General features: G+C 49.2%; 1 protein-coding gene across 2 annotated transcripts in view; it reads left to right on the top strand.

Annotated features, from left to right (window-relative positions):
• MTMR7 (myotubularin related protein 7) overlaps nt 1-19,572 on the top strand; it is a 65,480-nt gene that overhangs the window by 36,195 nt on the left and 9,713 nt on the right. For both annotated transcript variants that reach the window (XM_068278631.1, XM_068278632.1), the window contains exons 8-12: nt 4,921-5,030; nt 11,369-11,494; nt 11,575-11,624; nt 12,640-12,840; nt 18,039-18,173. In XM_068278631.1, the coding sequence (XP_068134732.1) occupies nt 4,921-5,030; nt 11,369-11,494; nt 11,575-11,624; nt 12,640-12,840; nt 18,039-18,173 (622 nt within the window). The remainder of the gene's footprint in view (nt 1-4,920; nt 5,031-11,368; nt 11,495-11,574; nt 11,625-12,639; nt 12,841-18,038; nt 18,174-19,572) is intronic.

Raw genomic sequence — 19,572 nt, 5'->3', positions numbered from 1 at the left:
CAAATGTGTGGTCATGTCCTGCCTGCTTCCTGATCACAGATAAGCTCCTACTTGAACAACACAGTGTGCAGGGAATATTAATGAGCCATGTGGCTAGGAACAATAGCTGACTCCTGCAGTGTACTCTGCCCCCGAGATTTATCAGTGCTACGCGCTGGACTGATTACAAGCTTCTGTAACGTCTCATTAGCAGCCGAGGGGAGGGCCCCAGAATGCTTTGCTGTTTAGTATGCGGCTTGCGTCTTTATGGGTCTATAACAGACTTGCTGATAAGCACACATCAAAGGTAACTGAGATTTTTATCTTCACTAATGGCTTTTGAGCTTCCTTCTAAACTGTTTAACACAGGAGAATAGAGGTTTAAATTAGCTTCTGCAGCCTGACAGTTACTCTTTAACCACTTGAGGATCACAGTCTTTTCGCCCTTTAAGGACCAAAGCCTTTTTTTCATTCAGACCACTGCAGCTTTCACGGTTTATTGCTCGCTCATACAACCTACCACCTAAATGAATTTTTACCTCCTTTTCTTGTCACTAATACAGCTTTCTTTTGGTGCTATTTGATTGCTGCTGCGAGTTTTACTTTTTATTATATTCATCAAAAAAGACATGAATTTTGTCAAAAAAATGATTTTTTTTTTACTTTCTGTGCTGACATTTTTCAAATAAAGTAAAATTTCTGTATACATTTTTGTCCAAATTTATTGTGCTACATGTCTTTGATAAAAAAGATCCATTCAGTGTATATTTATTGGTTAGGGTAAAAGTTATAGCGTTTACAAACTATAGTGCCAAAAGTGAATTTTCCCATTTTGAAGCATCTCTGACTTTACTGACCACCTGTCATGTTTCATGAGGTGCTAAAATTCCAGGATAGTATAAACACCCCCCAAATGACCCCATTTTGGAAAGAAGACATCCCAAAGTATTCACTGAGAGGCATGGTGAGTTCATAGAAGATTTTATTTTTTGTCACAAGTTAGCGGAAAATGACACTTTGTGACTAAAAAACAAAAAAAAAAAAGTTTCCATTTCTTCTAACTTGCGACAAAAAAATGAAATCTGCCACGGACTCACTATGCTCCTCTCTGAATACCTTGAAGTGTCTACTTTCCAAAATGGAGTCATTTGTGGGGTGTGTTTACTGTCCTGGCATTTTGGGGGGTGCCTAATTGTAAGCACCCCTGTAAAGCCTAAAGGTGCTCATTGGACTTTGGGCCCCTTAGCGCAGTTAGGCTGCAAAAAAGTGCCACACATGTGGTATTGCCGTACTCAGGAGAAGTAGTATAATGTGTTTTTGGGGTGTATTTTTACACATACCCATGCAGGGTGGGAGAAATATCTCTGTAAATGACAATTTTTTGATTTATTTTTTTTACACACAATTGTCCATTTACAGAGATATTTCTCCCACTCAGCATGGGTATGTGTAAAAATACACCCCAAAACACATTATGCTACTTCTCCTGAGTACGGCGATACCACATGTGTGGCACTTTTTTGCAGCCTAACTGCGCTAAGGGGCCCAAAGTCCAATGAGTACCTTTAGGATTTCACAGGTCATTTTGCGACATTTGGTTTCAAGACTACTCCTCACGGTTTAGGGCCCCTAAAATGCCAGAGCAGTATAGGAACCCCACAAGTGACCCCATTTTAGAAAGAAGACACCCCAAGGTATTCCATTAGGTGTATGGTGAGTTCATAGAAGATTTTTTTTTTTTTTTTAAAGTTAGCGAAAATTGACACTTTGTGAAAAAAAAAAAAACGATACAAATCAATTTCCGCTAACTTGTGACAAAAAGTTAAAATCTTCTATGAACTCGTCATACACCTAACAAAATACCTTGGGGTGTCTTTTTTTCTAAAATGGGGTCACTTGTGGGGTTCATACTGCCCTGGCATTTTAGGGGCCCTAAACCGTGAGGAGTAGTCTTGAACCCAAATGTCTCAAAATGACCTGTGAAATAGTAAAGGCACTCATTGGACTTTGGGCCCCTTAGCGCAGTTAGGCTGCAAAAAAGTGCCACACGTGGTACAGCCGTGCTCAGAAGAAGTAGTATAATGTGTTTTGTGGTGTATTTTTACATATATCCATGCTGGGTGGGAGAAATATCTCTGTAAATGACAATTTTTTTTTATTTTTTTTACACACAATTGTCCATTTACAGAGAGATTTCTCCCACCCAGCATGGGTATGTGTAAAAATACACCCCAAAACACATTATACTACTTCTCCAGGTCATTTTGAGGCATTTGGTTTCTAGACTACTCCTCACAGTTTAGGGCCCCTAAAATTCCAGGACAGTATAGGAACCCCACAAGTGACCCCATTTTAGAAAGAAGACACCCCAAGGTATTCCATTAGGTGTATGGTGAGTTCATAGAAGATTTTTTTTGTCACAAGTTAGTGAAAAATGACACTTTGTGAAAAAAACAATAAAATCAATTTCTGCTAACTTTTGACAAAAAATTAAATCTTCTATGAACTTGTCATACACCTAACAGAATACATTGGGGTGTCTTTTTTCTAAAATGGGGTCCCTATATTGCCCTGGCATTTTTACGGGCCCAAAACCGTGAGTAGTCTGGAAACCAAATGTCTCAATATGACTGTTCGGGGGTATAAGTATCTGCAAATTTTGATGACAGGTGGTCTATGAGGGGGCGAATTTTGTGGAACCGGTCATAAGCAGGGTGGCCTTTTAGATGACAGGTTGTATTGGGCCTGATCTGATGGATAGGAGTGCTAGGGGGGGTGACAGGAGGTGATTGATGGGTGTCTCAGGGGGTGGTTAGAGGGGAAAATAGATGCAATCAATGCACTGGGGAGGTGATCGGAAGGGGGTCTGAGGGGGATCTGAGGGTTTGGCCGAGTGATCAGGAGCCCACACGGGGAAAATTAGGGCCTGATCTGATGGGTAGGTGTGCTAGGGGGTGACAGGAGGTGATTGATGGGTGTCTCAAGGTGTGATTAGAGGGGGGAATAGATGCAAGGAATGCACTTGGGAGATGATCTGACGTCGGGTCTGCGGGCGATCTGATGGTGTGGGTGGGTGATCAGATTGCCCGCAAGGGGCAGGTTAGGGGCTGATTGATAGGTGGCAGTGACAGGGGGTGATTGATGGGTGATTGACAGGTGAGCAGTGGGTTATTACAGGGAAGAACAGATAAAAATAATACACTGGCGAATTGATAAGGGGGGGTCTGAGGGCAATCTGAGCGTGTGGGCGGGTGATTGGGTGCCCTCAAGGGGCAGATTAGGGTCTAATCTGATGGGTAACAGTGACAGGTGGTGATAGGGTGTGATTGATGGGTGATTGATGGTAATTAGTGGGTGTTTAGAGGAGAGAACAGATGTAAACAATGCACTTGGGAGGTGATCTGACGTCGGATCTGCGGGCGATCTGATGGTGTGGGTGGGCGATTAGATTGCCCGCAAGGGGCAGGTTAGGGGCTGATTGATGGGTGATTGACAGGTGATCAGTGGGTTATTACAGGGGGGATAGAGGCATACAGTACACGGGGGGGGGGGGGGGGGTCTGGGGAGAATCTGAGGGGGGGGGGGGGGGGCTGGGGTGATCAGGAGGGAGCAGGGGGCAGTTTAGGGCATAAGAAAAAAATAGCGTTGACAGATAGTAACAGGGAGTGATTGATGGGTGATTAGGGGGGTTATTGGGTGCAATTAGTGGTCTGGGGGGTGAGCAGGGGGGGGGGGGGGGGTCTGAGCGGTGCTGTGGGCAATCAGAGGGAAGGGGGGGGGGGGGGAGATCAGTGTGCTTGGGTGCAGACTAGGGTGGCTGCAGCCTTCCCTGGTGGTCCCTCGGACACTGGGACCACCAGGGCAGGAGGCAGCCTGTATAATAGGCTTTGTGGCTTTGTATACATTACAAAGCCTATTATACACTTTGTCAGCGGCGATCGGGCAGCTAGTAACCCGCCGGCGCTTCCAAATGGCTGGCGGGTTACAGCGCGAGGGGGGCGGAGCCTGTCGCCGGCGGCTGATCGCGTCACGAATGACACGATCGGCGCATAACCACGCCCGCCACCGCCGATGGGCGTATTGCGGTCGTTTGGGCCCAGCACTTGCCGCCGCCCCTCGGCTGGGGGGGCGGTCCTCAAGTGGTTAAGGTGGCCACACACCATACAATTTTTTTAAATATCTGTTCAATTTAAGAATTGCAATCAATTTTTCGGACTGATTGTAACATTTCAAAAATATGACCAATGTACCACACACGTATGTTCAATTTTTCCCCAATTATGATAAAAATGATTGGAAACTCTGACAAAATTGCTAGGTTGTGTATATTAATAAATTGACAATCTAACACACCATGCAATCTTTTGAAGAAAAATATCTGGTATTCCGGATCTATAAAAATCGAAGAAACCGGGAAATCCGATCGGATTTTTCAGTCGTATTAAAAAAAAGCTTTTGATTTTTTTTCGGGAGATCCGATCGTTTTTATCGAATTACTGTAAAATCGGATAATTTTTTTGTATCGTGTGTGGCCACCTTTAGGTTATTCCTCTCTGCTTCTGTAAGTCACAACTCCCGCACAGTCTCCGCACTGTTTCCGACACCAGAGCTGCCAGAGTAATCACCGCATACGTTTCTGGGCTTTACCGTATGTTCTAGTTTTTATGAATTGGAATTTACTGACATGTGTTGATGTATTTACTGCACGAGTCGGTAATTTACCTCACTGCTCTGTAACTTCAGTTTTTCATGTGGTAACAGCCTTTATGAATTGACATTTTCCTAAGTGCACAGTAAAGTCAGCTGTTTTGTGCATTATCTCATGTGGTAATGCTTTATGAATCAAGGCCTTTGTCCGAAAAATTGACGTAATTGATTCATGGTATTTTTAGGAAGCCATGTGGACTTTAACTTAACTACCCTGTGTGGCTTTAATTGCAGTGTGTGAACTCCGATCGCCATCCATGGGTGAGTTCCTCTGGGGTCTGGAGTCATCAGGATGGTTAAAACACATCAAGACCATACTGGATGCTGGTATCTTCATTGCCAAGGTAATACCCCTGTTTATGTACTGCTCTTGTTAGCTACAATTACTAATTACAACTGGAAGTATTAAAAGACAAAAGGACTATATAAAGTATAAACCAGGGTCAACAGGTGCGTTTCTAGGGTCCTTGGAGATCGGGGGCACCTGTGGGCACCAGGCGGGGAGTTATACGCGCCGTGGCAAAAATGGGCGTGACCATGCGTGAGTGGGCGTGGCCATGGGTGGGGCCAAATGTACATGAACTTAGCAGCGGTGTAAGCTACAGATAACGGGCCTGCCCATCGAAATATTGGATGGAGCCCCCTGTCCTTTATTTGGATAATTTACAATCAGTATAGGCATAGATCAAAGATGTATACGCACATACAATTTTGATTGGTCAATTACTGACCCCCAATTTTACCACCCCCGTGCAGTAAGTGGGCCAACAGACAATGAATTTTATGAACAGAGCTAAAATTGGCTAATCAAAATTGTATGTGTGTACCAGGCTTTACAGCTAATACTGTACATACTGAAAGTAGCAGGGATCAGCATACAATATAGCTGGTTTACAATCAGTAAAGGCACAGAGTAACACCTTACACTGTACACACTGGAGGTAAATCAGCACACAGTGCAGCAACTAGAGAACAGCGTATACTGTACATACTGTAGGCAGCAGAATTCAGCACACTGCAGCTAGCGTGCCAAAAATATGAGGATCACGTTGTGCGGTGTGCTTATCCTGCCGCACCAAAAAATGGGTGGGCCATGGACCAGAATATAGGTGTGGTAACGGCCGGGTGGAAACAAATTTACATGAACCTAGCAATGGTGGGACATTAGATTATGACAGTGGTGGCGAACCTTTTGGAGGCCGAGTGCCCAAACTGCAACCCAAAAGTCACTTATCTATCGCAAAGTGGCAACCGCAATTTAAACTAAATACTGTACAAACGTTTTAACTCATACATGAACATTATGGAACATCCAAGTTGAAAATAAACTGTGAAGATAAACAATTTCATCCATCCTACTCCTGAAAAATGTATTCAATTTTTTAGAACCTCTCAGTTTTATGTTCTGTTTTAAAAAGCTAAAAAAGTAGGTTTAATGCTATTGTCTCATATGATAAGGATTCAGCTTTTCCCATAGTCTCGCAGTTAGCAATCATGTGACCCCCAACAAATCATGAGGCCCCCAACAAGACAAATTCAGCAATCATGAGGCCTCCAACAAATCATGAGGCCCCCAACAAGAAATTCAGCAATCTTGAGGCCCCCAACAAATCATAAGGCTCCCAACAAGACAAATTCAGCAGTCATGAGGCACATAAATAGACAGCATTTCACATAAATAGGCAGAATCCCCCCTTAATATGGTAGCCCCCACGTTAGGTAGTGAGTGACAGGGACCCCCAGGTTAGCTAGTGAGTGACAGGCGCCTCCAGTTAGGTAGTGAGTGACAGGGACCCCGATAGTGAGTGACAGGGAGCCCCTTTAGGTAGTGAGTGAGTGCCAGGGAGCCCCTTCAGGCAGTGAGTGAGTGCCAGGGAGCCCCTTCAGGCAGTGAGTGAGTGCCAGGGAGCCCCTTCAGGCAGTGAGTGAGTGCCAGGGAGCCCCTTCAGGCAGTGAGTGAGTGCCAGGGAGGCCCTTTAGGGAGTGAGTGCCAGGGAGGCCCTTTAGGGAGTGAGTGCCAGGGAGGCCCTTTAGGGAGTGAGTGCCAGGGAGGCCCTTTAGGGAGTGAGTGACAGGGAGGACCTTTAGGGAGTGAGTGACAGGGAGGACCTTTAGGGAGTGAGTGACAGGGAGGACCTTTAGGGAGTGAGTGACAGGGAGGCCCTTTAGGGAGTCAGTGAGTGCCAGGGGGAGGCCCTTTAGGGAGTCAGTGAGTGCCAGGGGGAGCCCCTTTAGGGAGTGAGTGAGTGCCAGGGAGCCCCTTTAGGGAGTGAGTGAGTGCCAGGGAGCCCCTTTAGGGAGTGAGTGAGTGCAAGGGAGCCCCTTTAGGGAGTGAGTGAGTGCCAGGGGGAGCCCCTTTAGGGAGTGAGTGCCAGGGGGAGCCCCTTTAGGGAGTGAGTGCCAGGGGGAGCCCCTTTAGGGAGTGAGTGCCAGGGGGAGCCCCTTTAGGGAGTGAGTGCCAGGGGGAGCCCCTTTAGGGAGTGAGTGCCAGGGGGAGCCCCTTTAGGGAGTGAGTGCCAGGGGGAGCCCCTTTAGGGAGTGAGTGCCAGGGAGCCCCTTTAGGGAGTGAGTGCCAGGGAGCCCCTTTAGGGAGTGAGTGCCAGGGAGCCCCTTTAGGGAGTGAGTGCCAGGGGGAGCCCCTTTAGGGAGTGAGTGAGTGCCAGGGGGAGCCCCTTTAGGGAGTGAGTGAGTGCCAGGGGGAGCCCCTTTAGGGAGTGAGTGAGTGCCAGGGGGAGCCCCTTTAGGGAGTGAGTGAGTGCCAGGGGGAGCCCCTTTAGGGAGTGAGTGAGTGCCAGGGGGAGCCCCTTTAGGGAGTGAGTGAGTGCCAGGGGGAGCCCCTTTAGGGAGTGAGTGAGTGCCAGGGGGAGCCCCTTTAGGGAGTGAGTGAGTGCCAGGGGGAGCCCCTTTAGGGAGTGAGTGAGTGCCAGGGGGAACCCCTTTAGGGAGTGAGTGAGTGCCAGGGGGAGCCCCTTTAGGGAGTGAGTGAGTGAGTGCCAGGAAGCCCCTTTAGGGAGTGAGTGAGTGCCAGGGGAGCCGCTTTAGGGAGTGAGTGAGTGCCAGGGAGCCCCTTTAGGGAGTGAGTGAGTGCCAGGGGGAGCCCCTTTAGGGAGTGAGTGAGTGCCAGGGGGAGCCCCTTTAGGGAGTGAGTGAGTGCCAGGGGGAGCCCCTTTAGGGAGTGAGTGAGTGCCAGGGGGAGCCCCTTTAGGGAGTGAGTGAGTGCCAGGGGGAGCCCCTTTAGGGAGTGAGTGAGTGCCAGGGGGAGCCCCTTTAGGGAGTGAGTGAGTGCCAGGGGGAGCCCCTTTAGGGAGTGAGTGAGTGCCAGGGAGCCCCTTTAGGGAGTGAGTGAGTGCCAGGGGAGCCGCTTTAGGGAGTGAGTGAGTGCCAGGGAGCCCCTTTAGGGAGTGAGTGAGTGCCAGGGAGCCCCTTTAGGGAGTGAGTGAGTGCCAGGGGAGCCGCTTTAGGGAGTGAGTGAGTGCCAGGGAGCCCCTTTAGGGAGTGAGTGAGTGCCAGGGAGCCCTTTAGGGAGTGAGTGAGTGCCAGGGAGCCCCTTTAGGGAGTGAGTGAGTGCCAGGTAGCCCCTTTAGGGAGTGAGTGAGTGCCAGGGGGAGCCCCTTTAGGGAGTGAGTGCCAGGGGGAGCCCCTTTAGGGAGTGAGTGCCAGGGAGCCCCTTTAGGGAGTGAGTGCCAGGGGGAGCCCCTTTAGGGAGTGAGTGAGTGCCAGGGGAGCCGCTTTAGGGAGTGAGTGAGTGCCAGGGGAGCCGCTTTAGGGAGTGAGTGAGTGCCAGGGAGCCCCTTTAGGGAGTGAGTGCCAGGGAGCCCCTTTAGGGAGTGAGTGCCAGGGAGCCCCTTTAGGGAGTGAGTGCCAGGGAGCCCCTTTAGGGAGTGAGTGCCAGGGAGCCCCTTTAGGGAGTGAGTGCCAGGGAGCCCCTTTAGGGAGTGAGTGCCAGGGAGCCCCTTTAGGGAGTGAGTGCCAGGGAGCCCCTTTAGGGAGTGAGTGCCAGGGAGCCCCTTTAGGGAGTGAGTGCCAGGGAGCCCCTTTAGGGAGTGAGTGAGTGCCAGGGAGCCCCTTTAGGGAGTGAGTGAGTGCCAGGGAGCCCCTTTAGGGAGTGAGTGCCAGGGAGCCCCTTTAGGGAGTGAGTGAGTGCCAGGGGGAGCCCCTTTAGGGAGTGAGTGAGTGCCAGGGGGAGCCCCTTTAGGGAGTGAGTGAGTGCCAGGGGGAGCCCCTTTAGGGAGTGAGTGAGTGCCAGGGGGAGCCCCTTTAGGGAGTGAGTGCCAGGGGGAACCCCTTTAGGGAGTGAGTGCCAGGGGGAGCCCCTTTAGGGAGTGAGTGAGTGCCAGGGGGAGCCCCTTTAGGGAGTGAGTGAGTGAGTGCCAGGAAGCCCCTTTAGGGAGTGAGTGAGTGAGTGCCAGGGGAGCCGCTTTAGGGAGTGAGTGCCAGGGAGCCCCTTTAGGGAGTGAGTGAGTGCCAGGGGGAGCCCCTTTAGGGAGTGAGTGAGTGCCAGGGGGAGCCCCTTTAGGGAGTGAGTGAGTGCCAGGGGGAGCCCCTTTAGGGAGTGAGTGAGTGCCAGGGGGAGCCCCTTTAGGGAGTGAGTGAGTGCCAGGGGGAGCCCCTTTAGGGAGTGAGTGAGTGCCAGGGGGAGCCCCTTTAGGGAGTGAGTGAGTGCCAGGGGGAGCCCCTTTAGGGAGTGAGTGAGTGCCAGGGGGAGCCCCTTGAGTGAGTGAGTGCCAGGGGAGCCGCTTTAGGGAGTGAGTGCCAGGGAGCCCCTTTAGGGAGTGAGTGAGTGCCAGGGGAGCCGCTTTAGGGAGTGAGTGAGTGCCAGGGAACCCCTTTAGGGAGTGAGTGAGTGCCAGGGAGCCCCTTTAGGGAGTGAGTGCCAGGGAGCCCCTTTAGGGAGTGAGTGCCAGGGGGAGCCCCTTTAGAGAGTGAGTGCCAGGGAGCCCCTTTAGGGAGTGAGTGAGTGCCAGGGGGAGCCCCTTTAGGGAGTGAGTGAGTGCCAGGGGAGCCGCTTTAGGGAGTGAGTGAGTGCCAGTGAGCCCCTTTAGGGAATGAGTGAGTGCCAGGGGAGCCGCTTTAGGGAGTGAGTGAGTGCCAGGGAGCCCCTTTAGGGAGTGAGTGAGTGCCAGGGAGCCCCTTTAGGGAGTGAGTGAGTGCCAGGGAGCCCCTTTAGGGAGTGAGTGAGTGCCAGGGAGCCCCTTTAGGGAGTGAGTGAGTGCCAGGGAGCCCCTTTAGGGAGTGAGTGAGTGACAGGGAGCCCCCCCCCCGCCGCCGCTCCCCCCACCCCCCTTACCTTGTAGCAGACCTCAGGATCAGCGGCGACCCGACCAGTAAGAGCGGGCGCTGGACGCACCCGCTCGATATGCGGAAGTGATGTCACTTCCGCATATCAGTGCGGGCGCTGGGTCCTAGCGCCCGCACGATTGGTCGCCGCCTCGCCGCCTGATCCTTAGGTCTGAGTGACGCGGCGGCAGCGGCTGGAGGGAGCCGCTGCCAGAGGGGGCCGGGCGAAGATCCGTGGCACCCCAGGATAGATTGGGGGCACGTGCCCCCCCCAAAACAGGGCTAGCGACGCCCCTGACAGGGGCGTTCCTAGGGTCCTTGGAGATTGGTGGCACCTGGGGGCACTAGGTGGGGGCTATGTGCAGCGCGCAGAGCGTGCTGCGGCAAAAATGGGCGTGGTCATACAGTGAGTGGGCGTGGCCATGGGTGGGGCCAGTCGTACATTAGTGAGTGACAGCAGGGACCCCTGTTAGGTAGTGAGTGACAGCAGGGACCCCCATTAGGTAGTGAGTGACAGCAGGGACTCCTGTTAGGTAGTGAGTGACAGCAGGGACCCCTGTTAGGTAGTGAGTGACAGCAGGGACCCCAGTTAGGTAGTGAGTGACAGCAGGGACCCCAGTTAGGTAGTGAGTGACAGCAGGGACCCCAGTTAGGTAGTGAGTGACAGCAGGGCCCCCCGTTAGGTAGTGAGTGACAGCAGGGACCCCCGTTAGGTAGTGAGTGACAGGCGCGCTCCCCACCCCACCTACCTTGCCGCGTCAGACCTCAGGATCAGCGGGCGACTGGACCAAATAGAGCGGGCGCCGGGCACAAATATGCGGAAGTGATGTCACTTCCGCATATCAGCGGTGTCCGCTAGGTCCTAGCGCCCGCTCTATCTGGTCACCCGGCGCTGATCGAGGTCTGAATGCCAGCGGACCAGAGCAGGGCAGTGTGGGGCAGCGGCGGCCGGGAGATCCGTGGCACCCCAGGACAGATTGGGGGCACGGGCCCCCCCAAAAGCGACGCCCCTGCCTGCTGATCCTGTGCCTTCAATACTTTTAGCCATAGACCCTCAACAAGCATGCAGATCAGGTGCTCTGACGGAAGTCAGACTGGATTAGCTGCAAGCTTGTTTCAGGCGTGTGATTCAGACACTATTGCAGCCAAAGAAATCAGCAGGATAGCTAGGCAACTGGTATTGCTTAAAGGGAAATAAATATGGAAGCCTCGCTTAATTTCCCTTTAAGATGTAGCACAACGTGTTTTGTGCAGAGGTTCTACCCAATGTGGTCACCATGTAAAAATATGCTGCTCTGGTCAAGTCTTGTAGAAGCATTTTGCGCCATTAGATCACAAGATGGTCAGAGCCTCCTGATTGAGATCTGCTAAAGGCACAATATACAGAACTGTTTTATTATTCCAGGCAGTGGCTGAGGAGGGCACCAGTGTTCTTGTGCATTGTTCAGATGGATGGGATCGCACAGCTCAGGTCTGTTCGGTGGCCAGTCTGCTCCTGGATCCATACTACAGGACCATCAAAGGCTTTATGGTGAGAGAGTCTGCATCCCTATGTCACAAACGCCTGTAGTCATAAATTCACATTCTAATGCAGCTCTACACTGTCAATAGGTACTAATCGAGAAAGACTGGATTTCATTTGGACACAAATTTAACCACAGGTGAGAATATTAAGAAGTCTGTGTTGTGTTAATATAGTATCTATTTTAGGCAAATGTATACAAATGTACATTTCATAAAGAGATATTCATCTTTTCACTGCATTAGTTAGCCATTGGCAATTGCACAGATTTGCGAGTTGATGTGTTGCTGCTGTCTTGTCTTCATCTCTGAAGGCAGAAGTGTGATAGAGGAGAGACTCTGATAGAAGTGCTCTAACAGACTCCCTCTAGCAAGAAATACAGCTATAATGTTCCACAGATAGAAATACTGGGAAAGAATAACTCCAAACAGTACAATAACATCAGTGAGCAACCAATACTGTTCTGGAACAATCATAGCTGCAGTGAAGCCAGAGGAGTCCAGTTATTTTTACTCACTTCTGAAGAAGACACAAAATTTAGGCTGCAATGAAGAGTTCTAGGTGGATCTTCTGCATCAGCATCTTCCTGTCCTTGAATGGTCCACTTACAACAACTGTACACTCAACGCTACACTCCACAAAGTCCAAAGATGGCTACTGCTTATGATGTATTTTCCCTGAGCAGCAACTTGGCTCTGCTCTTTCACTGTTACCCAGTATCTGATTAGTTCTATGCAAAATGTCATTCTTCTATCAATGGCAACAAAAGTAGGCCTGCACACCTAAGTGTTTCTATTAATGGAGACATCGGCACGAGACCGCTAAAAAGAGAGCCGGTCATTTGGGCGCCGCTGGGCAGTACCATAGACTGTAATGTGAATTACGGCTAAAGCAGCACTCAAAGGGTAATTTTGGCGCTGGCAAAAGACAGAACCTAATTTATGAAAAAAAAAAAGATGCGCCGTATCAAGTGCTACATATAGAGTGCTTGGGGTCCCAATGTAAAACTCGCACCGGGGCCCATAGCTCCATAACTATGCCACTGAATGGAAACCTAATTTAACACTAAATAACAGGAACACTTTGTGCATGACTGATATATTTACTGTATAGCATTTAGTAAGTGGAAATTACAGATTTGTATTATATTTCAGGTATGGGCATTTAGATGGTGACCCGAAGGAAGTCTCGCCAGTGATTGATCAGTTTCTGGAGTGTGTGTGGCAGCTTATGGAACAATTTCCATGTGAATTTGAATTCAATGAGAGGTTCCTTATCCACATTCAGCACCATATCTACTCCTGCCAGTATGGAAACTTCCTGTGTAACTGCCAGAGAGAGAGGAAAGAACTCAGGTAAGAGGTGGCTCCATGCTTCCTTGTGGACTGGGTCCCTTCTCTCTTGGCTTTCACATTTATTTTGTATTTATATAGTGCTGACATCTCAGTGCTTTACAGAGTAACTGTCCCCCAGAGGGGGTCACAATCTAATCCCTATCATAGTTGGCCACATGTCCTGCAAGTCTCACAGTATGTGGCCAAGTTTGGGAGAGCCAATGAATTTTCTACTGATACCTTCATATGGGGTTGCAAATCATAAACTGTTCATTAAGGGCTTTATCTGTATTTATGTATTCCTGTTTAGGTCAAAATCCCACAAAGTGGGTTTGAATTCACGTAACCGCAACAATTTACTGGTACTTAAAGTGGGATTATACACCATAAACTAAAATTTCAGTAACCACTCTGTTGCATAAACGAACATTTCAATGTATTCGTTTTCACTGCAGAGAGCAGTAGAAACTTGCTTATATCTTGTCACCGCCAAAGACGAGACTCTCCTTGTGCCTCTCTCTTCCCTTTCGTCTGCTGAAGTGACTTAGCCATTGCCAGGGCAATGTGGCTATTTAGCAGAGGGAGGGAGGCACGGGTACAGGGACATTCTTGCCTTTGCTGATTACTAGAGACAAGCAAGCTTCTACTGCCCTCTGCAGTGCAAATACCGGCAATCATTTTTATGTACAGGGAAAGATTGGGAATGCTTTCAAGTGTTCTTTTATGTAACTAAGAGTAGTGACTGAAATGTTATTTTTGGGAGTATAATCCCACTTTAAGCCAGTTATGTATGCATGGTGCTAGTAATGCAATTCTCATTACTTAGGTAATGCATGTGTTGGTAGTACACCATACATTCTACTGCTTGCATGACGCACGTAGCGCCAGCAGTACAGATGCGTTGGGGTAGATAACTAGTTGTGCTTGCACAGCTGGAATTTTTTTTTTTTATTAGGGTGGGTCTTCATTTCAGGCTGCAAAGAAACAAATGTGAATAGATTTGTGCTCAGTGGGAATTGTGTTGGTATACATTTTTAACCACTTCGCATCCAGATCTTGTTTTCCCCTAATGGACCAGAGCAGTTTTGACGCTTTAGCGGTGTCCCTTTCTAATCAGCAATAACTTCATCTGTACTCATGCCACTTAAATGATCTATATATTGTTTTTTTCAAGACTTAGTATTTGGTACCAAGTAAAATGTTCCTCTCTATGCATTTTAATGGGAAAAAGTGTGTGTGTGTGTGTGTGTGTCCCCAATATCGGCCCCCTCAGCATAGCCAGATGTGTCCCATGTGTTTGCCGCCCCCAGAATAGATTGACAGGTGCACCCCCAGGAATAGTGCCCCTCTTTATAGCCAGATGTGTCCCCAGGATCACCCCATTATAGCCAGATGTACCCCCAGGATTAGCACTGCCCCCCATTATAGCCAAATGTGCCCCCAGTATTTGGTTATGGCCCCCCCAGGTGCCCAGATGTGCCAAATCATTAAATCCCCCCTCCCCTTAGTTAATCAGATGCCCCCCCCAGTATATATGTACACCCCCCCTTTTACATATCCTACCCCCACCCCCCATTATTGATAGCCAGGTGCCCCCCCCCCATCAGGCAGCCCCCTCCTTGCACAAATCTTTAACAAAATCCTCCAGCAAGCGGCCTCAGTCACCTTACCTTTTTCCTGAAGTCCGAGCCTCCGATTTCCGCTCTACAGTCAGCCGTGTTATGCCGGTTAACCAGGTCCCGGCTTGATGACGTCATCAAGCCGGGACCCGGGTAGTCGGCAATGCTAGGCTGAATGCAGAGCGGGGAATGGAGGTAAGGTGAGTGAGGCTGCTTGCTGGAGGTTTTTTTTTTTAATGATTTCTGCACGGAGGGGGACAGATGAAGGATCGCTGCAGTTGACTACTGCAGCGATCTTTCATGGGAGGGGGGTGGACTACTTGGCTACAAGGGAACATGTTCCCTTTTACCAATTAGCAATGCAGCTGAAAGTGCCGGGGAGTGCTCTCTGAAGCCAATCGTGCACAGCAGGGCTGCAAAGTTAGTCAGTATATCTACGTCATGGTGGCTTGGAGGTTGCCACAGATGACGTAGATATACTGTAGCAGTGGAGAAAGTGGATAAAAACCTATAGAACATAGAATTCAGTGGGACCCTTCAAACGTGCACTGTGTGTGTATGCACCGTGTGGTGTTTTAGTGTGCTGCTGGGTGAATTTTTGGATAACCACTCCTGCAATTTTTCCTATTCGTATCTATGAATAGGAAAAACGAACAAACATAAAAACTGCGTATGTGCGCAAAAGAAAACTCTGCACCATAAACGTGTTTGCATTAACTCAATGTCGTAGTGTAGAAAAGCCATATCTCCACCCGCTGGCTGTCAAGTGTGGAAGTTGAGGAACACTGCTGTAGATAGAGTAATGGGGGCCACACATACTCTCAGGGTCGGACTGGGAAACTAAGGGCCCACCAGAAAAGCTTCAGCCTGGGCCCTCCCGCCCCATCCCCTCTCACCACCCCCATTTTGGGCTCACATACGCATGTACTCTAGAAATTTTGGTGTGTGTGTGTGTGTGTGTGTGTGTGTGTGTGTGTGTGTGTGTGTGTCCACGCACTGGAACATGGACGTGGTCATGATGGGTCATGGGCAGACTTAAAAATACACAAAATAACACAAAATACGTAGCGGTGTTATTCACAGAGATTGGGTCCTACCAGATACATTTTAGATAAAATAATCAAGTAGTTACATGCCTCATGATAATTCAAGTAGTCAAATGGCGCAAAATAAAAATATTAAGTAGACCAGCGCTGTCCAACTTCGCGGGCATGGAGGGCCATTTTTTTTCCACATACATTGGTGGAGGGCTGACCCCCAACCAAACCCCCCCCCCCCCCCCATTTCCCCACAAAATGCAACCGGATTGGCAGCACATTTACCCACAAAATGCAACCAGATTGGCAGCACATTCCCCCACAAAATGCAACCAGATTGGCAGCAGATTCCCCCAAAAAGAGGGGCCTGGCGGGCAGGTCTATAGGTGTCCCCAGTTTGGTCAGGTCTATGGGTGTCCCCAGTTTGGTCAGGTCTATGGGTGTTCCCAGTTTAGCCAGGTCTATAGGTGTCCCCAGTTTAGCCAAGTCTATAGGTGTCCCCAGTTTAGCCAGGTCTATAGGTGTCCCCAGTTTAGCCAGGTCTGTAGGTGTCCCCAGTTTAGCCAGGTTTGTAGGTGTCCCCAGTTTAGCCAGGTCTGTAGGTGTCCCCAGTTTAGCCAGGTCTGTAGGTGTCCCCAGTTTAGCCAGGTCTGTAGGTGTCCCCAGTTTAGCCAGGTCTGTAGGTGTCCCCAGTTTAGCCAGGTCTGTAGGTGTCCCCAGTTTAGCCAGGTCTGTAGGTGTCCCCAGTTTAGCCAGGTCTGTAGGTGTCCCCAGTTTGGCCAGGTCTGTAGGTGTCCCCAGTTTGGTCAGGTCTATAGGTGTCCCCAGTTTAGTCAGGTCTATAGGTGTCCCCAGTTTGGTCAGGTCTATAGGTGTCCCAGTTTAGCCAGGTCTGTAGGTGTCCCCAGTTTAGCCAGGTCTGTAGGTGTCCCCAGTTTAGCCAGGTCTGTAGGTGTCCCCAGTTTAGCCAGGTCTGTAGGTGTCCCCAGTTTAGCCAGGTCTGTAGGTGTCCCCAGTTTAGCCAGGTCTGTAGGTGTCCCCAGTTTAGCCAGGTCTGTAGGTGTCCCCAGTTTAGCCAGGTCTGTAGGTGTCCCCAGTTTAGCCAGGTCTGTAGGTGTCCCCAGTTTAGCCAGGTCTGTAGGTGTCCCCAGTTTGGCCAGGTCTGTAGGTGTCCCCAGTTTGGCCAGGTCTGTAGGTGTCCCCAGTTTGGTCAGGTCTATAGGTGTCCCCAGTTTGGTCAGGTCTATAGGTGTCCCCAGTTTGGTCAGGTCTATAGGTGTCCCAGTTTAGCCAGGTCTGTAGGTGTCCCCAGTTTAGCCAGGTCTGTAGGTGTCCCCAGTTTGGCCAGGTCTGTAGGTGTCCCCAGTTTGGTCAGGTCTATAGGTGTCCCCAGTTTGGTCAGGTCTATAGGTGTCCCCAGTTTGGTCAGGTCTATAGGTGTCCCCAGTTTGGTCAGGTCTATAGGTGTCCCCAGTTTGGTCAGGTCTATAGGTGTCCCAGTTTAGCCAGGTCTATAGGTGTCCCCAGTTTAGTCAGGTCTACAAGTGCCCCCAGACTAGGTAGCCTGAAGGAGGAGCAGCGGCAGACACAGAGCAGTGGGGACGGGGGCAGTCTCTCCCCCTCACCTGGGGGCCCCCCCTTCGCCGCTTCCCCCTCCAGGCTAGAATGCACAGCGGCAGTGAGCGGGCAAAAACTTTCTACTTACTATTTCCTGCATCTCTCTCTGCCTGCTGCTGCTCTGGTCCTATCTGCAGTGCTGTCTAATCACGCTCTCACAGAAAGCACAGTGAGAGCGTGATTGGACAGCAATACAGAGAAGACCAGAGCAGTGGCATGCAGAGCGGGAACCAGGAAGTAGTAAGTTGATCGGCTCCCCGCTCGCTGCCTCTCTGGTCTACCACGTTGTAGCTTGGAGGGGGAAGCGCGGAAAGGGGGGCCCCCAGGTGAGGTGGGGGGAGCGGCCCCCGTCCCCGCTGCTCTGTACCCACTGCTGCACCTCCTTCCTGCGCTGTGCCCCCTCCTGCAGTGCTCGGGGCCCCTGGAGGCCACTAAAAGGGAGGCCTACCGGGCGAAATCCCGAGCTCCTGCCGGCCCTGTTCGAGCCTGCACACTCTTCTCAGAATAGTGATTGGCCACACTTTTTTTGTTTTGTTTTGGCTAATTGCTATTGTATTTCCGCATACTGGAAGTCTCCCTTTTACTGTTTCCCATCTTCTTTCCATAGTAAGTACCGTATATGTTGAGTGTGCTGTTGGGCAGTCATTGGATTGTTGTTTGCACTTGTTCTTCCAGCCATCTGCATAAAGTAGAACTCTAGACCAAGCCTGCCATCCTGTTTGTTTGACAGCTGTCAGGTAAAATGTCATTGTGTAGCATGGTAGAAAAATAGGCCTGAATCCGTTTGAACTGCGGTGTGGGAACATCTACGAGGGAATGTTTCTGTAGAAATGTTACTAATCCCTAATTGGATAATGTTGAATCCAATTTTTCGATACAGTTTGTGACTGCAAGGTAAATTGTATTGTCAGTTATCATACCATTCCTTATCTGTTTTGTTGATCAGAGTACATGAGCGGACGTATTCACTTTGGTCATACTTGTGGAAACAACGCCTGGATTACATGAACCCACTTTATAAGCCGGAGCTAAGCCAGACTATGAGGACACTGCAGCCAAACACCACTCCATCCAACTTCAAGTAAGTCTTTTCTTCTGGTAATGTAGAAGAAATTGAGACGCCCTCTTCTATGTCAGGTAGAACTTGTGATCTTATGTAATGGGATAAGATTCACTCCTCTCATCTACCCCGTCAGTTCTCAAAACACCCTGGTTTACAAAATACATAGCATATGGATGTAGACAAGATAGGAGATACAAGATTGTGTTATGCAAACTATAGCTACGTACACGGTGATAGAATTTCATCACTCTCGTGATCATTCATGATTGTTTTGGATGACATCCTGTTATTTGTACAGGTGTCCCCTTACATCAGCTCCTTCCTTGTCAACAATCCACAGAGTTGTCAGTCTTATGCTTGGTACACATGGTAAGATTTTCCGTGCGATTTTGGGACCCGATCGGTTTTCCCGCACAATTCCGCAATCGATTCTGCGCTTGATTCTCTTATCTTCATTCGTTTTTATCTTTTTCCATTCACCGCTATGAGAAATTGAGCGCAGAAACGATCGGGAGCAATATTGGACATTACAGATTTTATCTATTGGATCCATCTATCGCACGGAAAATCCTACCGTGTGTATTAGGCATTAGATTATTGTTGTTGCTCCCCAGACGCTGTTTATCTCCCATGTGCATGGAACGAAATACAGTATGCCCATTAGCAAACTGTCACCCAAAACAATCATGACTTTTTTTTCCAGCAACAGGCATCTGTACTTGGCTTTACTGCACTGGTACTTCTATAACATAACCACTGTGTAGTACCTAGTACCACTGTGTAGTACATAATTGATACACTAGTGTATCAATTATGAGTTACCCAGCAATTTTCAGAATATAGCTGATGTGTTCTTATGAAACAAACGAAATAGCAGATTTCCAGATGTAAGTGCAGATGTCACAGCAAGAACTTTTATTAATAAATGCAATAAGTTTTAAATCAGGATGATACCATTTATTGGCTAACTAAAAATGAATAAGAATAAACAAGCTTTTGGCCTTGCAGCCTTCGTCGGGCTTACATCCTGTTAGTTTGCAGGCTGGTGGTACAGACAGCTACATACATGCAACATCAAAAGGTAAAACAGATTTTTTTCAAGCATAAATACATGTCATTAAGATGCCTCAAGTGAAACAGAACATCCAAATGGGGTGAGAAGTTGTTAGCTGAGATAAGGATCCTTTGTTTACTCCATGCTCACAGACCTGGGAGTTAAACTGACACAGAAGTATCGTAAATTCTGAGTTCACAAGTTCAGCTATATAGGCTGAGAAAGAGTTTAACCACTTCACCACTGAGGGGTTTTACCCCCTGAAGCACTAGAGCAATTTTCACCTTTCAGCGCTCCTTCCATTCATTCGTCTATAACTTTATTATTACTTATCGCAATGAAATGAACTATATCTTGTTTTTT

Source organism: Hyperolius riggenbachi, chromosome 1, assembly GCF_040937935.1.
Source record: "Hyperolius riggenbachi isolate aHypRig1 chromosome 1, aHypRig1.pri, whole genome shotgun sequence".
Taxonomy (NCBI): domain Eukaryota; kingdom Metazoa; phylum Chordata; class Amphibia; order Anura; family Hyperoliidae; genus Hyperolius; species Hyperolius riggenbachi.
The sequence above is the reverse complement of the archived record's forward strand: the minus strand, read 5'-3'. Positions and strand labels throughout refer to the sequence as shown.